Source organism: Microtus oregoni, unplaced genomic scaffold (genome assembly GCF_018167655.1).
Source record: "Microtus oregoni isolate MIOR12 unplaced genomic scaffold, Mior012 000032F_ref0000030, whole genome shotgun sequence".
In the NCBI taxonomy this organism is placed as follows: domain Eukaryota; kingdom Metazoa; phylum Chordata; class Mammalia; order Rodentia; family Cricetidae; genus Microtus; species Microtus oregoni.
Genome location: NW_024543091.1, coordinates 1,426,892 through 1,448,040, shown reverse-complemented (window position 1 = coordinate 1,448,040; position 21,149 = coordinate 1,426,892). Strand labels below are relative to the sequence as shown.

The 21,149-nt window shown below is 44.1% G+C and overlaps 1 protein-coding gene across 1 annotated transcript in view; it reads right to left on the bottom strand.

Annotated features, from left to right (window-relative positions):
• The window catches only part of Me1 (malic enzyme 1), a 122,781-nt gene that overhangs the window by 2,854 nt on the left and 98,778 nt on the right, over positions 1–21,149 (bottom strand). The window contains exons 10-13 of the mRNA XM_041679649.1: positions 12,336–12,441; positions 10,584–10,726; positions 8,985–9,158; positions 2,419–2,517 (exon numbers count right to left, since the gene is read on the bottom strand). Of these exons, the coding sequence (XP_041535583.1) occupies positions 2,419–2,517; positions 8,985–9,158; positions 10,584–10,726; positions 12,336–12,441 (522 nt within the window). The remainder of the gene's footprint in view (positions 1–2,418; positions 2,518–8,984; positions 9,159–10,583; positions 10,727–12,335; positions 12,442–21,149) is intronic.

Below are 21,149 nucleotides of genomic sequence, written 5' to 3'. Positions count from 1 at the left end.
TCTATCTATCATCTGTCTGTCTGTTTATCTATCATCTGTCTATAGTCTGTGGAGGCTGTACACCCCAGGTCAAGATGCCAGTAAGTTTGGCTTCTCAGGTCTGTGCCTTGACTTGGTGGCTGCTTTCCTGCTGCATCCTTGGAGTCTTCTCTGTATATGCTCATCTATGGTGTTTTTTGCTGTCCAATTTTTTTTCTTTTAAGAACAGAAGTGAAGTGGATTAGGGCCATCCTAAAAGCTGTATTTTAACTTCAGTTCCTGGCCAAGTTCTGCTGCTGCTCATCTGTCCCCACAGTTGTTTTTGAGTTCTTTGTCCTCACTGTTTTTCCCATGTTAGGCAGCTAATAAGACATTAGCAGGTTTGGAGGTCATTGGGGATGGGCCCTACCTTAATGCTCAGCTTTAAGCTCCACCTCCTATGATCCAGGTAAGGAAGAGGAAAAACATCAAAAGCACCTCCTTACAATTTGAAAAACCATGTGTGGTCATTTGAAGGAGAATGGTCCCCATAGGCTGCTCATATGTTTAAACACTTAGTCCCAAGTTTTTAGAACTGTTTGGGGAGGCTTAAAAGAATGGCGTTGTTAGAGGAGATGTGCCACTGGGCAGGCTTTGAGATTTCAAGACTTGCTCTATTCCCAAACTCCAAAACAATAAATTTTTCCATCTATTTATTTGTTTGTTTGTTTGTTTGTTTGTTTTGGTGATGCGCACCTTTAATCCAGCACTCAGAAGGCAGAGGCAGTTGGATCTCTTGAGTTGGAGGCCAACCTGGTCTACAAAGTGAGGTCCAAGACAGCCAGGGTTACATGGTTACAGAAAAACCTTGTCTCAAAAAACAGCAACAAAAAAGGATTATATAGCTTTGAAGAAAATAAAACATTTCAGTTCCTACTATCAAGTCTGACAGAATTTAAAATGGACACACTCACTCATATACATACAAAAACTAGTGTTTGGGTTAAATAAGCTATTAGCCAACACCAAGAGTGTGTAATCACACTCCAGCAGTGTGTGTCTTCTGTGTATGTCACTCCTGTCAGAGAAGGATTACTAAGAAAGGCAGGGATGGATGCTGCCTTTCAGACTATGGTGAACCCAGCCTGACGCTGTTTCCTTCTAGAGAACAGAGTGTTGAGATCCCAGTGCACAGCCACCATGCCATCCCATCGGAAATACCCTGCCTCTGCTGCCTCACCATGGTGCGGCCAGCATGATGGATTTATGGAGAATTACAAGATGGCCCAAACAATAACTCTTAAAGAACAAAGAACAGGATGAAGCCAGAAGGTGGGAAGAAACACAGCACACCTGAATGCAGACATGCTAGAAGATGGGAGGGTCAGGACCCCTTATTGAAGAAAGGGGTCACTGCTCATCCCAGGAGCCTCTTCCTGGCTGCAGCTACTGACAGAACACTGCTAGGCTGCCTCCTCTCTGAGCTCTGGCTGAGAAAACAGAACCTGTTCCTCTGGCCCTGACACTGCACTCTCCCCGCACCCCCACTAGTACACACACATGTAATTGATCACTAATGCCCTCTGCTGAACTTGCCTGCTTTTTTTTCCTCTGCGTATCTTTCGCTGTCCTGAAACTTGCTCTGTAGATCAAGCTGGCCTCGAATTCACAGAGATCTGCCTGTCTCTCCCTCCCCAGTGCTGGGATTAAAGGTCTGCCTGCTTTCTTGACCCCTAGATGACCAGGTATGGTTTCCTCTCTCATCCAGCACCGCCTCCCACTAAGAGCCCAGCTTGCCTGCCCAGATGTCTTTTCCTCAAATCCCAGTGAAGCCCCCTTGAGATCCCTTTTGATTCAGAGTTTGAATTATTTTATCGTCAGGATTAATAACTTGCCAAAGGGGCCCTATGTCCCCTGACACTGTCTTTCATCATGCTCTAAGTCAGTGGTTCTCAACACGTGGGTTGCGACCCCTTCGCAGTCGGAAAGAATACCGCGGGAAAACACTGATATTTTCACCGCGATTCCTAACAGTAACAAATCATGTGGACGGGGTCACCACAACCTGAGGAACTGTATTAAAGTGTAACAGCATGAGGGAGGTTGAGAACCGCTGTTCTAAGTCCTAAACAGGGACGTGGCAGGAGGTTGCAGGTGTAAATGTCACTCCAGTGAGTCTGTGGAACTATAAACCACTATACAGAGCTACAGTAAGGCGAACCGGAGAAGCCTGACCAGCTGGAATGAAATGTAAGTCGCAGGAGGAAAATGGAGGGCAAATCTACAACCAGCCCCATGTTTCCAGCCATCCCTGAGGATGACATGCAGCTCCCCCAGCGCTCCCCTCACCAGGCCTCATTCCCTTGAGTCCTACAAAATGACCGCACATGCGAGCAGGCATGTAAAATTGCAACAACACATATCTAGGGAGGAAAAACAACAAGGCTACGTGGTTTTTACCTTCACTGCAATTTTCAATGAGACATCTCGAATTGTACTCAGAGGAGGGTAGAGCCGGCCCTCTTCCAGGTGTTTATCTGACACCTGCTGAGATATGACCTTTAAAAGAGAAAAGCAGTAAAAATGATTAGACATCACAGGACTCGTGGTAAATATACAGATAACTAAGGGAATGTCCATGTGCGAAAACTATCACATGAAGTGACTGCCTAATATGCCCCTCTATCAACAGAAAAGCTATGCCATGGCAGCCGTTGCGGTCACACCAAGAGTGAAACAGAGGAGAATCCAGGTTCCCTGCTGGTTCAGTTCTTCACAGTAAACCATAACATACTGGATATTTCCTAGAGGAACGGATGAAGACGAGGGCAGCTAGCCAGGGCAGACCCAGTGCCGCTCATCACTCAGGATTCACGCAGGAGCTAAGAGAGCTTGCTCAGTTATACCCTGCGAAGGGACTTAACTTTTACCCAGACCCTTGGTTATCACCTTACGTAGCCAACCTCCCCAGTTCTCTCCCTAAGCCACTCCCTAGCTCCAGACAGAGTGACAATTAAGTCACTGCACAGGTCAGTCTAGGTCAGCTCGTAGCCGGGCCTTGAGCAGAAATGCTGGGGCAGAGTTGAGACAGAAAACCTTCACTGGCAACAAATAGTTTCTCTCTCTCTCTCTCTCTCTCTCTCTCTCTCTCTCTCTCTCTCTGTCTCCCAGTCTCTCTCTCTGCATTAAACCTGGGGCTTGGTAGACACTAGGCAAGTACTCTACCACTGAGCTACACCCCAGCTCTGTTAGAACCTTAAATATTCTTTAATTTTACTTATTTTTTATTACATATCCAGATTACTATTATAATGGGGGAATCAGAGACAAATTTGGATGTGTCTTAAGCCCTGTGTCATGGCTCTGGGATCAGAAAACCTCCGTCCTATAATCCCAAGTGAACGAGCTGTCGCTCTTTTTGAGAAGGGGCCTCACTATGAAGCTCTGGCTGGTCTGCAACTAGAGAGTAGACCAAGTTGATCTTGACCTCATGGTGATACTCCTGCCTTTGTCCCAGGCAGTTATTTCAAAGACAGCTCACCAATAGGACTTGCTTGGCTCCACCTACAGCACCACCAACAAGCACCTACAGCACCACCAACAAGCACAAGCTTGGCTCCACCTACAGAAGTCTCCAGGGCAGTCAGGTAATATGCAGAACAAAAGGAGATACTAGAGGAGACAGCCTGGGCTGCAGGAGAAACGTGAGCTAATCGTCAAGGTGACAGAAGGCTCACTGGTGAGGCCAGGAGGCCTGACTAAGGGGCTGAGGAGAAACTGGGAGTCACACACACACACACACACAGGGCAGACGCTGCAGATAGCATGGAGATCCCAGATATGTGGAGTAGATGCTGAGACAACCTGCCCTGAGCCTGGGGGTGCACAGAAAAGAGAAATGGAATACACGGGCACTGTGGGTGGCTGAGAACTTCTCACCAGGAACAACCAGGCAAAGCCAGAGTGGGGAGAAGCAGTAATCAACTGTACAACTAGTACTGGATTAGCGCAATTTTATTATATAAAAAATGATAACCTGGCGTGGTGGTTTGAATAAGGATGACCCCCATAGGCTCAAATAGTTACATGATCGACCCCCTGCTAAAGAACTCTTTGGGAGATTAGGAAGTGTGGACATTTTGGAGGGGCTGTGTCACTGGGACTGGGCTTTGAGATTTCAAAAGCCCATGCCACTATGCCCAGTTCCCCAGCCTGCCTATCTACAGAGCAGATGGAGCTCCCCGCCATGATGACAAGGGACTAACCCTCTGACACCATAAACAAGCTCCCAACTGAATGCTGTCTCTTAGAAGAGCTGCCTTGGCCGTGGTCATGGTATCTGGTCACAGCAATAGAACAATGACTAAGACACCCAGACTTAGAAAATATTAACTCTGGTAATATAATAAATTCATTTAACTAATTAATTTCTTGCTTTTGTTACATGGTAGTAAACCCAAGTTTCCCTTTGCCCCAGAGATGGTGACCCGGGTCCCAAACTTTAGCCAGAGGCATTAAATGTCCTACCACCCGAGTGGCTGTGCCATTTCCCACAAAACAAAGCAGGGGAAGGAACCAGTCACTCACACTGACAGCCACTCCTTTGCAGAGCTCAGGCAGGGACAGCTCATGGGTTGTGTGGTTTTCCTCATGTACGGATGTAAGGCCTAGTGAGGAATGTCAGGGAACTCCCAACCTACACACGGGATTAGAACCTAGCTGGGTGTGCTGGTGCACACGTTTACCCAGCATTCAGGAGTCAGAGGCGGACAATCCTGTGAGTGTGAAGCTAGGAAACTAGCCTGGTCTGCATAGTGAGTTACAGGCCAGTCAGTTACACTGAGAGCCTGCCTCAAAAACAACAGCAATGATAAACAAACCAAAAACAAACAAGACAGAAGAAAGGAAAGGAAAGGAAAGGAAAGGAAAGGAAAGGAAAGGAAAGGGGAAAGGAAAACCTGCCTTGACACTACAGCGGTGTCCCAGAGACTGAGAGCTCCAGCTGGTCTTTTGGAGGACCAGGGTTCAATCCCTAACCCCCACATGGAAACTCACAACTGTCTACGACTCCAGGTCCATGGATCCTCTGGTACATGAGCACAAGGCCACACACAGTGTACTTACATACAGCAAGGAAAACACTGAACACAGAAAATGAAAAAAAATTTTTTTAAAGACTCTAAATCACTAAATCACTAAGGACACAAGAACTACCCCAAACAGGAGACAGAAACAATGGAGTGGCTCATTCCCTCTGAGACAAACACACTCTGCACAAAGCAGAACTGTCAGGCCCTGTTTGTGTACAGTGATGCAACTCTGTGTTGTTTACATCCATGTCCGAGACCAAAGTCTCAGAGAGAACTTAGCCCTGTTGTGTTACAGTAGAATTTTCAAATATCTGAAGAGAGCAAAGGGTTCCTACCCACACACCAAGTCAAATGCATGCTAATGCAAACACAACTCTGATGTATTGCTGCACACTACACAGGCTGTGGAGACTGAACTGAGCTGCATTGTTGGTTACCAGCACCAGGAAAGTTAAAAATCTCTTTATAATTAAAAAGAAGATTCAGGAACAGAGACTGGAAAGATGATTTGGGAAGTAAAATGTTTGCTGCACAGTCATGAGAGTCAGAGCTCAGTCCCAGCACCTGCACACACACACACCCCACCCCCTGCCGTGGCACATGCCTGTAACCTAGCACTAGAGGCAGAGACAAGAGGATCGCGCCCACCCACACACCTCTGTCCCTAGCGCCCTGGCCAGCCAGTCTAGCCAACTAGTAAGTTCTGGACTCAAAGTCTCTGGCCTTCACACACCTGCGCACACACACGCACTCACACCTGCCTAAGTACATCCACACACACTACTCACACATACAACAAAAGACAAAATTTTAGGAATCCAGAAATAACCTTTCAGATCTGATCCAGTCTATGAGACTTCCAGTTTCATATGTAACCAAACTAGCATTTAAATTTTTATTATTTTATATTTAACATATGAGTTGTTTTGCCTGCAAGCATGTCTAAGCACTGCATGTGCCCATGCCTGGTGCCCTTGGAAAACAGAAGATGTCAAACTCCCTAGAACCGGAGTTACAGATGGCAGTGAGGCACCATGTGGTGTAGGTGAAGGATGCTCGTCAGTTTTCCAACTCCCCAGACCCGAAATAATCACACAGAAGCTATATTAATTGCAATACTGTTTGGCCAATAGCTTAAGTGTATTTTTAGCTAGTTCTTACATCTTAAATTAGCCCATTTCTATTATTTTATATTTTACCACGAGGCTCGTGGCTTACTGGCAAGATTCTATAGTGTCTGTCTCCTTCAATGCTTACATGGAAATCTCCCTGACTCCACCTTCTTTCCTCCTCTATCTACTTGGAATTCCAGCCTTACTCTATTCTGCACTGCTATAGGCCCAATTACTAACCAATGGTAATAAAGCATATTCACAGCCTTCAGAGGGGAATCCCACATCAATGTAGGCTGAGAATTGAACCCAGGTCCTCCGGGAAAGTGGCCAGTCCTCTTACCCACCAAGCCATGTCTCCAGAACCTTCAAACCAATGTTTTTTTTTTATGTTTTGGTTTTGTTTTGTGTTTGTTTTTGCTATAATACTAAAAGTGATAAGCCTGGGCTTGTCAAATAAAGCAAGTTCATCTGTTACTTCAGTTCGCTGGTTAGCTGGACCAGACCATCCAGACAGCCTTCTCTAGGCCCTCTGACAATGGGCGTCCACAGCACGGGATCTGTTCTTCCTGTTACACTGTGTCTGGTGTTGCTGGACTCAACAGTGTGCATGTACGGCTTCTACTCCATGTTAGCACTGCACTAGCTGTTCCTGGCATCTGGAGAAGCTTTAAAGAGAGCGACCTCTTTAGTTAAAGTGGTTCTCAAGAACAAAGACCAAACAGGAAGAAAAGTCAGTGTCAGCGTTTCAACAGTAACTGCCCAGGGGCTGGGAGATGACTGAGTCCAGAAGAGCCCCAGGAGCACGACGGCCTGAGGCGGACCTCAGCCCTAAGCAGGGGAGGGGCGGCACGGAGCTGCAGCTTATACTAAGGACCCCATTGCTCGGGAGGCAGATGGGTGGACCTTGCTGGACAGCCAGCCCACCCAAACCCAAACCCGGGTTCAGTGAGAGACCTGTCTTCAAATACTAGGTGGAAAGCAAAGTGGAAAACACCCTAAATTGCATGTGCGTGGACGAACACAGACAGACAGACAGACAGATACACACACACACAGGGTCTTAATTAGAAGGGAGATGAAGAAACAAGGAAAACAAGCAGGGGAGAGAGTGTCCTATAAAATATGAGATAACTGGAGGCCAAGACGCAGCCGAGAGAAAACTCGCAGTGAGGAGAGCTCAGCTGAGCACAGCGCTGCTTTCTCTTCCTTTGTCTGGATTTGGTGTTCCCTGTGCAGTGCAGGCTGACCTGGAGCTCTCCACAGCCAAGACTATTCTAAAGCTTGAAATCCTACACCTAGGCCTCCCAAGTGACCCACCACACCCAATTACTTTTATTTCCTTCCAAAAAGAAAAAAGAATATTTGGCTCAGGGTGTCACCACATAACTCTGGCTGGTCTGAAGCTTGGTATGCAGACCAGACTCTCCTTGAACTCACGGAGATCCACTTGGGGTTAAAACCTTTAGTGCATCACTATTAATGAATGAGAAATAAAAAGTATTTACTTGACATTGTCACTAGAGGGCGCTAGAGCTACAGGAACAAAACAGGCTAAAGAGACTCAAGTTCATCTGTTTTGTCCTAAAAGAAAAGGTTATATTTTCCTTTATGTAAAAACCTTAAAATGCTCTTAGTAATTAGATATCTATTTGAATTTAACAATATTTTTGAGTTAAAAAACAGACACACCAGCTGTTGAACTTTTGACCCTGCGAAGGAATGCCTGAGGAAAGCTACAGCATCCAGGCATCTAGCCCGCAGAGGGAGGCAGGTGCTAGCCAGGCTGTGCCCTTTGATCCCGCTAGTGACTGGAATCTGCCCCTGTTCTTGGAGTGCCTCCTCACAGTGCAAAGAACTGCATGCTTGCAGGATACATGCTTTAGACCAATCAGGTTTCATCCGGCTCAGTTCAGCTATTATGTCATACAGCAAGCATTTAATTTGTTGAGAGAAATCGACAAGTTTCTCACTCATGGCCACCCGCTGTCACCATCCTGCGGAGGCTCAGGATGCAAAGGGAGTGGTCACAGGATCTTTGCAGCAGGGAAAACATAGCTCTTCACCTCTGAGCAGAAGCTCCCTGTCTCTGCCAGTGTCTATGCAACCATGGCTAACTTGTTAGCCCGCAGCTGGGTAAAACCGGCTCTCACTGTACACGATTTCCTGGGTTCTGAGAGGGGCCTTTCCTGAAATCCTAGGGAAGAACCAGCATCTCCTATGGTAGTTCCCTAAAACAGTCTCATTACAGTTTTACTTATTTACGAGGGGCGGGGGGGAGGGTGGTACCTGCATGCCACGGCACCCATGTGGAAGTCGGAGACCAAGCTGCAGGAGATACTTTTCTCCCACTATGTCAGTCCTGAACACTGACTGAATCAGGTTTCCAGTACTGATGGCAAGCATCTTTACCCACGGGAGCATCTCAGCAGCCCCTTTAGTGATCATATAAACATGTAATGCCCCGTTTTAATTTCATTTCTGCTTAAATACTAGTGTGGCTTCTACTTTCTGCACTGAAACATTGATGACAGCCACTTCTACTATATTACGTCAGACTTCCAAAGGTCATTCTTTAGGAAGGCTCACAGTGGAGAAATGTTACTTATCACCATTTGGGGAAGAAAATACTTTTGTTTCGCTGATCTCATCAAAGCTTATCACTACCTAAAGGCTCCTTCTGTGAAACGAAACCTGACTCACTATGGCTCCTATGGACCTGCTACTCACTCCTAGTTCTTTACTAAGAGTTCTTCACACTTGACAGACACCCACGACACTAAACAAAGCACGGAGCTGGGTACGCGCCAGCTCCTCCCAGTACCTCGGCAGTGGTGAGGAAGACCTTGTCCGTGATGTGTCTCAGCCCACAGGCCACAACCCCAAGAGCAACTCCAGGGAACACGTAGGAATTGTTGCCTTGGCCAGGGAAGAGAGTCTGTCCGTCTGGAAGAGTGACTGGGTCGAAAGGGCTGCCACTGGCAAAGATCGCACGCCCCTGCAACACAGACAGACAGAGAGCACCAATGGCGAAGAGAACAGCCATCCGCAGGTAGTCTAACGGGTGTCGGTGCTGCCCGCGGGTCAGGTGGGATGCTTGCCACTGTGCGCTGTATCAGTCTGTCTAGGAGTGGGCATAGCACAGGATTCCCTAAGGCTACCACTCTGTTCTCTACAGTGGTCCAACCACAGGCCCAGCAACCACATTAGAGAGGCTTCTAACTACAGACTTCTGAGGACGAAATCAACAGGTTCCTAGAAATTGGAAGTGGTATGTTAGGTTAGACTTACCTATTGTTCAGTCTCACGGTAATTTTCAATGTTTTACAGCGCATTCGGCAAGATCTCAAGAAAATGTTGAGATCTATTTCTGACACACTGAAAGTTTACTACACAACTATAAAACTGATCTACCAGTATGTATCTGTATGGCAAAAGCTCCTATGCTAACAAGGACTGCTGAGATGCATAGAGACAAAATAATTAACTACACACTTGCTTATCATGGGCCTCCTGTGTGCAAGGTACGACACTACAGTCTGCTCCAAAGGCTGGGTTTGCATCCCTTGAGCATTTAAAGCTACTGAAGAATGTAAAGAAAACTCAACCTGTACATGAGATAAAGGTTAAAATTACTTAGAATATTGATGCCGTCCCAGCTAAGAGAGAGAAACCTTGGAATAGCCCCTTGTCAAAACATGACTTGCTCCTGTGATGAGCACTCGGCACGTTCCTTATAGGAAGAGCCTTCGAGCTCTGGCTTCTGCACAGCATCACAACTTTGTGCTATGTTCACCCTCTCTACACTATTTTATATAAATAAAGGATTTAGATGCATAAAACTAACTTCATTTATAATGATATTCTCAAGTATTTGAGGAGCGCTAAAGGCTTTTTGCCAACCTATCAGTCAAATATATGCCAGTACAAGCACAGTATAAAATTAACTTTTTATTTTTAAAACAGCAAACTATTGAGCACCAAGGATTCTATGACAGCCTGGCTGGGTATCAGCATAGCTGCCCAGATCCCCACCCATGGCATCAAAATCCAAACCCGAAATTTAGCTAAGCATAAACTAAACTGTGGTTTCATTTTGTATGCTTCGGTGCTTGAGAACAGATAGTTAAAGAAGACAGCTCCGGAACCATCCAAGACTAAGTTCTTTCCCTTTCATGTTTTATATTTAAGTCTTACTTTCTAAGTCACTCAAGGAAAGTTACCACTAAAACATACAAAGTCGACTTATTTATTGAAGATGCGCAGAGTGACTCCACACTGAGGAAGAGGAGGCAGTCACTCACGCCTTGGGTCTGTTCACGCATCTTTCAGTTTTGATGGACTAAGTATGATGTCAAGAGCACGTGATCAATGCTGTGGGCTTCCTAGGCTTCCTGTAACTAACCAACACATGATGACCCACCTTGGTTGCTCTATAGCACTGCTCGGCAGAACACTCTGCTTTGCTGGTTGGATTACTCAGAGCAAAAATGATGGGTCGTTCGTTGAAGGCAGCCATATCTTTGAGAATTTGTTCTGTGAAAGCACCACCAATTGCAGCAACTCCTAAAAGGAAGGAAGAAACGGGGGAATGGGACTGTCACTGGTCAGTTCATCAAGAGGATCAGGTCCCCAAACAATGAGATATAGCAGCTCCTTTCTACCAGGCCCTAAACAAACTGTAGAATGTACACTGAAGTCTAGTGATGAAAAACATTGCTCAAGGCCAATCTCTTCAGGGTTAACTCAACAAGTGCCCTCGTAAATCACAGGCATGACAACAGACTTACAATACAGAGTTCCTAGTCAAAGCATTTGTATCAGGAAATTAAACCACTAATGCATTAAATCCAATATTCTCTCTAAGCAATCTTGAGTAGACTATGGTATTGTGTCTTTATAGGCAATGTTAATCATCTTATCCCATTGTGAAATCAACACTCGCTGGAAGCAGAATAGAGCAGCTAACATAAGGAAGGTGAAACGCAGGAAGCTGAAAGGATGCACTGCGTAAGACACATCGAAAGCTCAGGAAAGGTCTTTGTGATTCTGGACCATCTACATGGACAGCTATTGCAAACACACTCTAAGAATAGACTATGAAAGCCGGGCGGTGGTGGCGCATGCCTTTAATCCTAGCACTCGGGAGGCAGAGGCAGGCGGATCTCTGTGAGTTCGAGACCAGCCTGGTCTACAAGAGCTAGTTCCAGGACAGGCTCCAAAGCCACAGAGAAACCCTGTCTCGAAAAACCAAAAAAAAAAAAAAAAAAAAAAAAAAAAAAAAAAAGAATAGACTATGATTGAAAAAAGACACGCATACATGGGAATATAAACAAACTGAAATAACTTCCTTCAAGATTTTAAGCACAGAATTTGAACACATTAAGCATGTCTTCTATGGACCATTAAAGCAGGTCTCATATAGCACAGGTGTCCTGTCCTGTCCTCCTGTCTCCACTTCCCAAAGCTGGGATGGGAGGGCAGGTGCACATCACCTGCCCAGATGCCCACTACACACTGCACTGTGCCTGAGTCTCTGAGGAGGAACGACAGGAGAGGTGCAAGCCTAGGAAGTCTCCTGAGAAGTCCTGAAGAGCTCCTGGATCTCGGCATGACTGATATACTGCAGACATGGTTCCTCACGGCATAACTAGTACACTGTGGACGTGGTTCCTCACGGCATAACTAGTACACTGTGGACGTGGTTCCTCACGGCATAACTAGTACACTGTGGACGTGGTTCCTCACGGCCAGGCTACCCTGTGCACCACAGGACATTTTAACAACTTCACTGACCTCTACCCACTAGATGTCAGCTGGCCTTTCCTTTCTTTCTTCATCAACACCCCCTTCACACTGATGACCGCTAAAAACCATCTCATGGCACAGACCAGTGCTCTGGAGGGGAAGGGGGTTTTCACGACACTCAGGAAGGGCTTTCTGCCGAGAAAAGGGCCAACTGTGGCAGATGTTGGCAGACGACACAGCACAAAGGCCACACACCTCAGCACAAATCAGGAATACTAGGAAGGCAGACTGAACTACATCTCAGTGCCTATGAAGGCCCCGCTACTTAAATGTATTTTCTTTCTGGATTCCAAAGGTTAGAATTTTTAAAAAGCAAAATAATGCTAAATAGGCCAAATTAAAGGAAAAGGAAGAAAAAAGCATTTACCTATTAGGGCAGTTGGTTTTATCTTTTGAACAATGGCTTCTAGGCTCTTCATTTCTTCATGTTCATGGGCAAACACCTCTTTCTCTTCTGTGAGAGAAGCACGTCCCTAAGAAAGCAAATGAGAAGTGGAAGTCGTGCAAAAGTGTGCTCCAAAGGCGCAGTACGTATGCCACACTCAGCAGTGAGCAACGTGCGCTCACCACCCTGTGTCCCACACGTAGCATCTACGCTGGAAGCCCCTCTCTAAAGGTCACTGTATTACTTCACTTGTCCTTTCAACAAATATTTACATGGCAGACAGTGTTCCAGACAACGGTGACACAGCAGTAGGCAAAACAAATCCAACGAGAGCCTTGAGACACAGGCCAAGCATAATCACTGTTATTTTACACATGAAGTCACAGGTTCAGAAACTTGAAGTGACCACAACTTAGGACAGGCATTGTCTGGGACTGCCTTTCCAGTAACATCACAGGACTGCCCTGGAGGAGAGGCTCTCCAAATGCTGGATGCCAGACTGAATGCTAACCGTCAGGCCTGAAGCTGGTGCAATCCCCTTGTTTTAAAGTGTGTGTGTGGTCACGTATGAGTTCAGGCACAGAGTGCATGGGAGGTCAGACACAAGTTTGGCTTCCAGTCTTTCCTTCTACCTTGTCCCAGAGTCCCTGTCCACCACCATGTACTTCATAAACCAGAGAGCAGAGCTGCAACTCCGAGGAAACCTCCTGTTTCCACTTGCCATATTAGATGAGTTGCTGGAATTATTGCCATGTACTTTATGTGGGTTTTGGGGATTTGAACTCAGGTCCTCATGATTGTGTGACAACCACTTTACCCACTAAGTCATCTCTCCAGCTCAGATTTATTTGCTTTTAAAAGCAATATACAGAATACTAGAAAATTTAAAACATATGAACCCCTTTTATATCTGCTTCCTTCTCTGTAAACAAGTAAAGCAGGAACTGGCTTCTCACCAGGTCACTGGGGGTTAAAGAAATGATGGGAACATGGGAAGAACTTGAACCCTTACCAACACTGATTAAAAAAAAAAAAACTAAAAACAAAAAAACTTCTGCAAAGAGGAAAGGAGCCCATCTCCAGCTCTTTATAATTTTGAAACATTTTCTCCTAGTCTGCTACAAATTGCTGTTTGTGTACCACTGCTTTTCATTATAAATGTGACATTGGATTGGGTGGCTTCCCAGAAGAGAGCACACCATTGGTCATTGCTGTATTCCAACAAGTTTTCCCCATCCTCCCTGCTCCATGGATCAACACGCTCTATGTCTAAGATACCATGAAAATAAGCCCCTTCATTCACTGAAGCTTCCATTTCACACCTACTGCTAGCAACAGCAATCCATAATCTTATTAGTCATGTTTACTTGAAAAATTGTTCTAATTTCTACTTTAATCAGGAACCACCTAATTGTTCGCTTGTGTTTTGTGATTAATACTAAATCTGAAAGAACTCAGTTGACAGAAACTTCTTTGGTAGTAGAGATTGGGTCCAAGGCTTCACACGTTTTAGATACTAAAAATTATAACTGTCAAATGATTTCAAATCTTTATTCCTCTTCATGAACAGACTGCCTCTTTCTTTACAATAAAGTGAGATAATTTTAGCAACCCTGTTGAATTATACCTCCAGCCCCCATAAATGAATTTTAAACTGATTAATAGAAAGCACACACACAGAGATTAGTTTCTTTTGTGTTCACAGCAAGATTTTTAACCACTTTCTAATAACATAAAGACTACAATACTGGCGATTTTACAGTCCTATGTGACTGGAGGTCCTGGGGGCAATCTTGCTGAGTGCACTTATGCTTACTTCTGCTAACATCGTGAGAGGGAATTTTGTTCTGTTTTTACAGTTCCATCGCGAATGTTAGGCAGCACTGGCATAGAGAGAGTGAGAGAGCCTCACAAGGTTTTCATCATCAACAGGAAAAAATAGGCACTTGTCATATCCAAGAATTTCTCTCGAATGAGTTAGAGATGTAATAAACCCAATTGTTCCCAACTCTGTCCTACCTTCCTGGGTCTGTGTTCTCTGCTAAGTAGCTCTGCAGGTCCATCCACAAAAGCAGACCACACAGATGCTTACAGCTCAACATGCTCACCCACCAGTTTAAAAATGCAGTTATTACACCTAACCATGGAACAGCAGAGCTTATCCTGGCCTGCGTTAAATATACTCAGAATCTGAGCACAAACTCTACCTTGTAACAAATGCAACATCAAACACCAGACAGTGGGGACCAGGATGACCGTGTAAGTGCCATCCTGCATCTGAACGTTGAAAGGTCCTAACTGGATCCATCAAGTTGGGGGTTTCTGTTTCTTCCTTGCCTCTGTTTCTGAACGGGAACATATGCCTCGCCCTGGTCACTAAAATATGGGCTAGAATGACAATTCCTGCATCAGTCTTAAGAACTGATATATCTATCCACCTATCCCCTTGTACCAGTGCCATTGCTTGTAGTCTGCCACAGAGCAGTACGGGGCAGATGTGGACTCAACCTGAAGAAAGCTTAGAGCCACAGGGAAAGCATCAACAGCGCTGTCCACTTTGATGCAAAGATGAATGAGAAGAGACCATGGCTATGTGTCCTCAGGACGTGACTGCTGAGAGCACAGTACTGAGCCACAGCAGCAGAGCGTCTTTAATGCTGCCTTTGTTAGCCTAACACTAGTCTTAGTGACTTTAGGAGCTGATGGCTCCTCGCCTTGAAATGGTTTAATAAAATGAATGCCTTTGCAATCTCTCTGCCCCCTCGGTTTCTGTATCGGTAGCTGGCAAATATCATCCTGCCTTATTAGAAAGAAAAAAGAAACTCTCATCATGGAAAAACATGGAATCATTTGACAGTTACAGTTTTTATTATCTAAACTATTTTTGAACAATTTTTGGAAGCAGTCTGAACTAAAATTCATGGTTAGTTTGAGTCTTACACAGTGAAATTTCCAGTAGAGATACCAAATAAAATGCTGGCTTGGAAATGCGTATTTCCTGGGATCGGTAACTTTGAGCTGCAAACATTCCCAACAGAACATGAGACAGTTCTGGCTCACTACTCCCGAGAAATGCACACACTCAGTTGCGGTCGTAAAAGCAAGGACGCAGCCTATGCTTCCGAGGCCCTAGGAGAAAAGCGTTGCAGGACTCCGCACTGCTTCAGTGTGACCTCCTCTAGGTTCAAGGCCAAACACTAAAGCTGTACCCACCTCAGCTCTCATCATCTGTCCAGAGTTTCTGCATTAAACACAACAGTCACTAAATGATGTGCCCTCACTACAAACTCACACAGGATGAGGAATGAGGATAATGAAGGGGCAGTCACGTGGCTCTTCTGGAAACATGTGGTTGTGGTCATCTGGCTGAGGTGGACATGGCATGCTTTAGTCTGGGAGACAAGCAGCAGTCGGGTGCTGAGTAACAGGCAGAACCACTATATGGGCCAGCTCTCCTGACTGCTGGCAGGGGCAGTGAAGACAGCAGCCTTTCCTAAGGCAACGCTGCATCATGAAAACTGGTCCCCAAAGCTCAGGGTAAGCTACATGTCAGGGATTTGCTCTTCCAGCTCACACAACAGTTAAAGGAACCTGTCTAGCTGCACTACCTTCTCCAATAGAAGAAAGTGATTCCAATGAGCTCTAGCTATCACAACAGAGCATAGTTGTGAAGGATGCTGACTTATCACTCAGATAACACTGAACATTGTACTGTCTGCCCGTCACCATTTTCAAATTACTTTCCACCTGAAAAATGGAAATGCTAAAATCTTCAGTAGAGTGTCTGGATGTCAATTTTACATATTTATTGACTTATTACATATTTAGTTATTTAAGGTCCACACTGTCAGATAATCCCCCTGCCATCTCTGCCACCATGCCTAGGGTTCTCTTGGTGCACAGTTTAATCTAAAGATGAGTTTCTTCATTTGGATATCTGATAACAACAACCCGGAGACTCTGTCCTGACAAGTGCTTATCTTCCAGGAGAGTCACTAATCAGACATCCACAGCCAGGAAAGTGTCTAGCTGAGCTAAAGGGAGCATGCCTACCATTCAGCATGCTGGAGAGTAAGGCAGGAGTAGGAGGCCAGCCTGGGCTACACAGCCATATCCTGGTGTCAAGGACAGAAAGGTGTCAACACAATTTTTATATATATAAAGATATTCAATAATGTAAATCTACTATGTTACTTTATATAATTCTTCATTCTCAAATTCCTTGTCATTATTTTTTTGTGTTTGCTGTTGTTCCATATTGTATCACAACCTTAAATAATTTTTGTACATGAGAACACATGACAGCTTATGTACATGAGAACACATGACAGCTTATGTATGTGAGAACACATGACAGCTATGTACATGAGAACGCATGACAGCTTATGTACATGAGAACACATGACAGCTATGTACATGAGAGCACATGACAGCTTATGTATGAGAGCACATGACAGCTTATGTATGAGAGCACATGACAGCTTATGTATGAGAGCACATGACAGCTTATGTATGAGAGCACATGACAGCTTATGTATGAGAGCACATGACAGCTTATGTATGAGAACACATGACAGCTTATGTATGAGAACACATGACAGCTTATGTACATGAGAACACATGACAGCTATGTACATGAGAACACATGACAGCTTATGTATGAGAGCACATGACAGCTTATGTATGAGAGCACATGACAGCTTATGTATGTGAGAACACATGACAGCTTATGTATGAGAACACATGACAGCTATGTACATGAGAACACATGACAGCTTATGTATGAGAACACATGACAGCTTATGTACATGAGAACACATGACAGCTTATGTATGAGAACATATGACAGCTTATGTATGAGAACACATGACAGCTTATGTATGAGAGAACACATGACAGTTATGTACAAGAGAACACATGACAGCTTATGTATGTGAGAACACATGACAGCTTATGTACATGAGAACACATGACAGCTATGTACATGAGAACACATGACAGCTATGTACATGAGAACACATGACAGCTTATGTACATGAGAACACATGACACATGCAAACTGCTGCAGGTATATAGGTTCAGATAAATTTGCCTATGAACCATGAAAAATGGGAATAAAGCCCTTTCTTTTGATCACAAATCAAAAATAACCATGCATATATAAAAATAGAAGTAATATAAATTCTTAGGGGTCATTTTTGTCAGCAGCTTAGATAACCATATTCAAACTAATATAATTTGCATTACCGCTAGAAGCAACACGTAAAAGAGGAGTAGAGTTATAGTAAATATAACCAGAAACCTGAAAAAAGAAGCTAGGAATATCATAATCTGAGAATGACATAAATCTAATGTAGCCCATATCTTCTTAATGCAGTGCAATGTCCTAGATTGTCCAGGATGACAAAATAAACATCTAACTGTATTTCTGACTGTTTCTCTCACCTCTGTAAACTGCAGTCAGTATGTTAACAGTTTGTGACAATTCATTATCTAGGGACATTAAAAGGGGGCAAGATGCATTTTGACAAACGGTAAATTCATGGCACTTTTTTTGGCACTTTTTGAAGGTTTTTATGATATTTAGGAAAATGAAGAAAAGCTCTGTTTGATACAGAAGACCCTTCATCTCAGAAGAAAGGCAGAGCCGGGGCTGGGGGTCCATCAGCCCCTGCACCCACTGAAGGACTTGAGAGTCCTATAATACTCTCGCTTCTTGCTTTCTCCACCGATAAGTTGGCTGGATTGCTGACAATGGCAAACAGATGAACTGGATTTGAGCTTTCCAAAGCTGAGAGACCACCAGTAACCTAAAGAAAAAGCGACTCCTCAGCTCGGCTTCCAGGGCTAATTCAATGCTAACTTAGACCTGGAGTGAGGCCTAAGAGAGGAAAGGGAGCAGGGACAGTTCCTCACTGTTACTCTCGGCAGCCTTCACGGCTTTGATATAGAAAGAAATTTCAGAACTAACCAATTCTGAAGCAAAATTGAAGATTTGATTATCAAGGTATTTATTACTATTACTATTATTATTATTAGTGTGGTGGATAATTGTGTGCTAGCTATACTACTATAGTACATGTGTGGACGTCACAGAACAACTTGTGAGAATTGGTATTCTCTTTCTACTGTTATACAGATTCTGGGGATTGCAAGTGGTCTTATCTGCTGAGCCATCATCTCCCTGGCCCACAGTTGGAGATGTTATTAAAGCTATTTCATGAGTTTAAGCATGATTGGAGAAAGCCACACCTGAGAGCATGATGTGGGCTTCTGCCAGAGAAATCAGACACCCAGGTGGAGGTAAGTACAGGCTCCTTAAGGTCGAATCACAACTGTATTCACGTTAAGCATTTATACCCTTTAGGCAAATCTCATTTTTCATCTTCTCTCTCCTTTGATAATGAGATTCTGGAGCGGTTCCAGTTGCCTTGGACAGAATGATAATCTGATATGGTAAAATGGCAGATGCTTGGGTTGAATACAAAGTTTGGTATATGTGTTTTTCCTATAAAAAGGGTTTCTGGTTTCCGGTGAGACTTCTAGAAAACTAGTCTACAGTCGGGACAAGGCAATACAGTTCACTGCGCTTGGATTCTTGCTTCTCCACTGGCAGAGGCTTCAGCTGGATGCCTGGGAGAGAGGCGCCCATCCCTTCTGTCCCCAAGATTCCCCCACTCTTCTGTCCTGCCTCAGCTCCCCCTGGGTGATGAGAAATGACTTGCTGGTTTCAGGAATCACTGTTCTAAACGATGCATCACAACCCTACAGGCAGGCTTTTCAAAGGCATAAGTTTCAGGATATCCAACACGGAGACACGAACACACAGCTCTATAATCACAGATTTCTGACACTATTGCTGTGAGAACAGCCCAAGATTAATGAAAAACATGTATGTATTCAGACCCTCTAAATTCCCTAGAATATGAAGTAAATCAAAAAAAGTCATAAACACTGTACCAAGCATCTCCAAACTCCTCCGGTAAATAGTTCTCAGAAAGTTTGTCACTTATCTCCATGAAAATGGAAAGACATGTGTTTTATTGCAGACAGCTTGCTTTATTAATCACAGTAACCACTGGCAGGTCTTGGCCATGAAGCCCAAACTTGGCAGGATACACCCCAACTAGTAAGAAGCATAAATCTCCTACAGCCCAGTCCCCATAGATTTTTTTTCCTGGTGTGACTTACAAATGCTGACTGAACACTGAAAGACAGCCAGGAATCATGGAACAGTAATATTAGCATTGCTGAAGGGCTCTACAGGACACAAGAAGAACCAAGAGACCAAAAAAAAAAATTGCCTGCTAAATATTTTCCATGCCTAACAAGAAATGACCGGAATGGGGCAGCCTTTGTCTGTATCTGCTGACGCTGCAGCTGTTGCCGTAAACTTTCACTTTTATTTTTCTCAAGTTGTGGCTCATCCCCACCTCAACATGAAAAAAAGAGCTGATTTGGACATACTCCTATGCTAGTCACTTCATCTGTATATGGAAACCGTCTCTTTTTTCCTTTTTTCCCCCTTTGCTTTAGGCAGAGAGACTAGAGTCTGGGGCCCAAATAGGTTCTCCTTCCAAGGAACTGGATTAATGACACACACACAAGGTAGAAATAAGACAATTGATGAGGAAAGGTGGCACTTCTCAGCAAGGAATTAGTCTAGAGAGCTAGGCACTCTGTGTGTGTGTGTGTGTGTGTGTGTGTGTGTGTGTGTGTGTGTGTACACATACATACATACAAACATATATACACACATACAATATATGGGCATTTTTTCTTTTTCTGCATATGCTGTTACATGTGAGCATTTGGTGGGAGGGATCTCCCATCTTTCATCCCAGCTATGATTACTGCACACAGCATACCTTTGTTCACGATCTCTTTCTACTGCAAACTGGAAAAACACAGTGAAGTCTATTACTTAGAACAGAAGAAAATAAAACTGAAGTCAAAATCACCTCCAGACCCAGTCTTCTGCTACATGGACGTATGTTCATGCAGGGCTCTCTCTAAGCGTGCGTTGACTTATTAGTGAAAGCCACTGAAGAAAGAGGCTGAGTATGGCCTTGTCTGTGCTGTGGCTTCCTGTCCTGTCTGACCATACTCGGCAGGCGTCACTGTGAGACTCCTCGGCTGACAATCCTGTCCCTCCCATTGTTCTCTGTCGTTTTCATGTGAGAAGAATTTTATATGTATTTTTAGCAAGTACTCGCCTTAAGTGACTAAATTGACACCGATTATTTCTTGCTATATAATACTATAGTAAGGTACCATCAGTGATCAAATAATTGATGCCAACTATACTAGTCTAATGTATTATATTATTACATTATATCACATTATATTACTGACAATCTATAGCACAAACTCCTATTGCACATATGGCCATAGGCAAGTGGTAGGAAGGGTTACAGCCATGACATTAAAAATATAAATAGAAAGCATGCTACAATAAAAACTAAGTCTAATTATGTTAACTCTCAAAGACAGTTGCCATGCCTTTTTAGCTGTGAGGGTTTGTAAGTCTTTAAAGTGTGAAGGAGTAACACCAAGAAAATGTTCTATTTTAAATTTTATGATTCTTTTAATACATTATGAGCAAGCCCACTATAAGCTAATAAAGTTATTATTGACTCTCAGGAGATGCGTAAGGACTAAACTAAAGATGAAAACCAGCACACAAAATAGCTGCGTAAATTTGAAAGCAAGACTAAGCTAATTTTCTAGCTTGTCTACAATTTATTAGTTTCCCAACAAAAATCAGTAAAAGATTTTGAGCTATTTAATGGCATG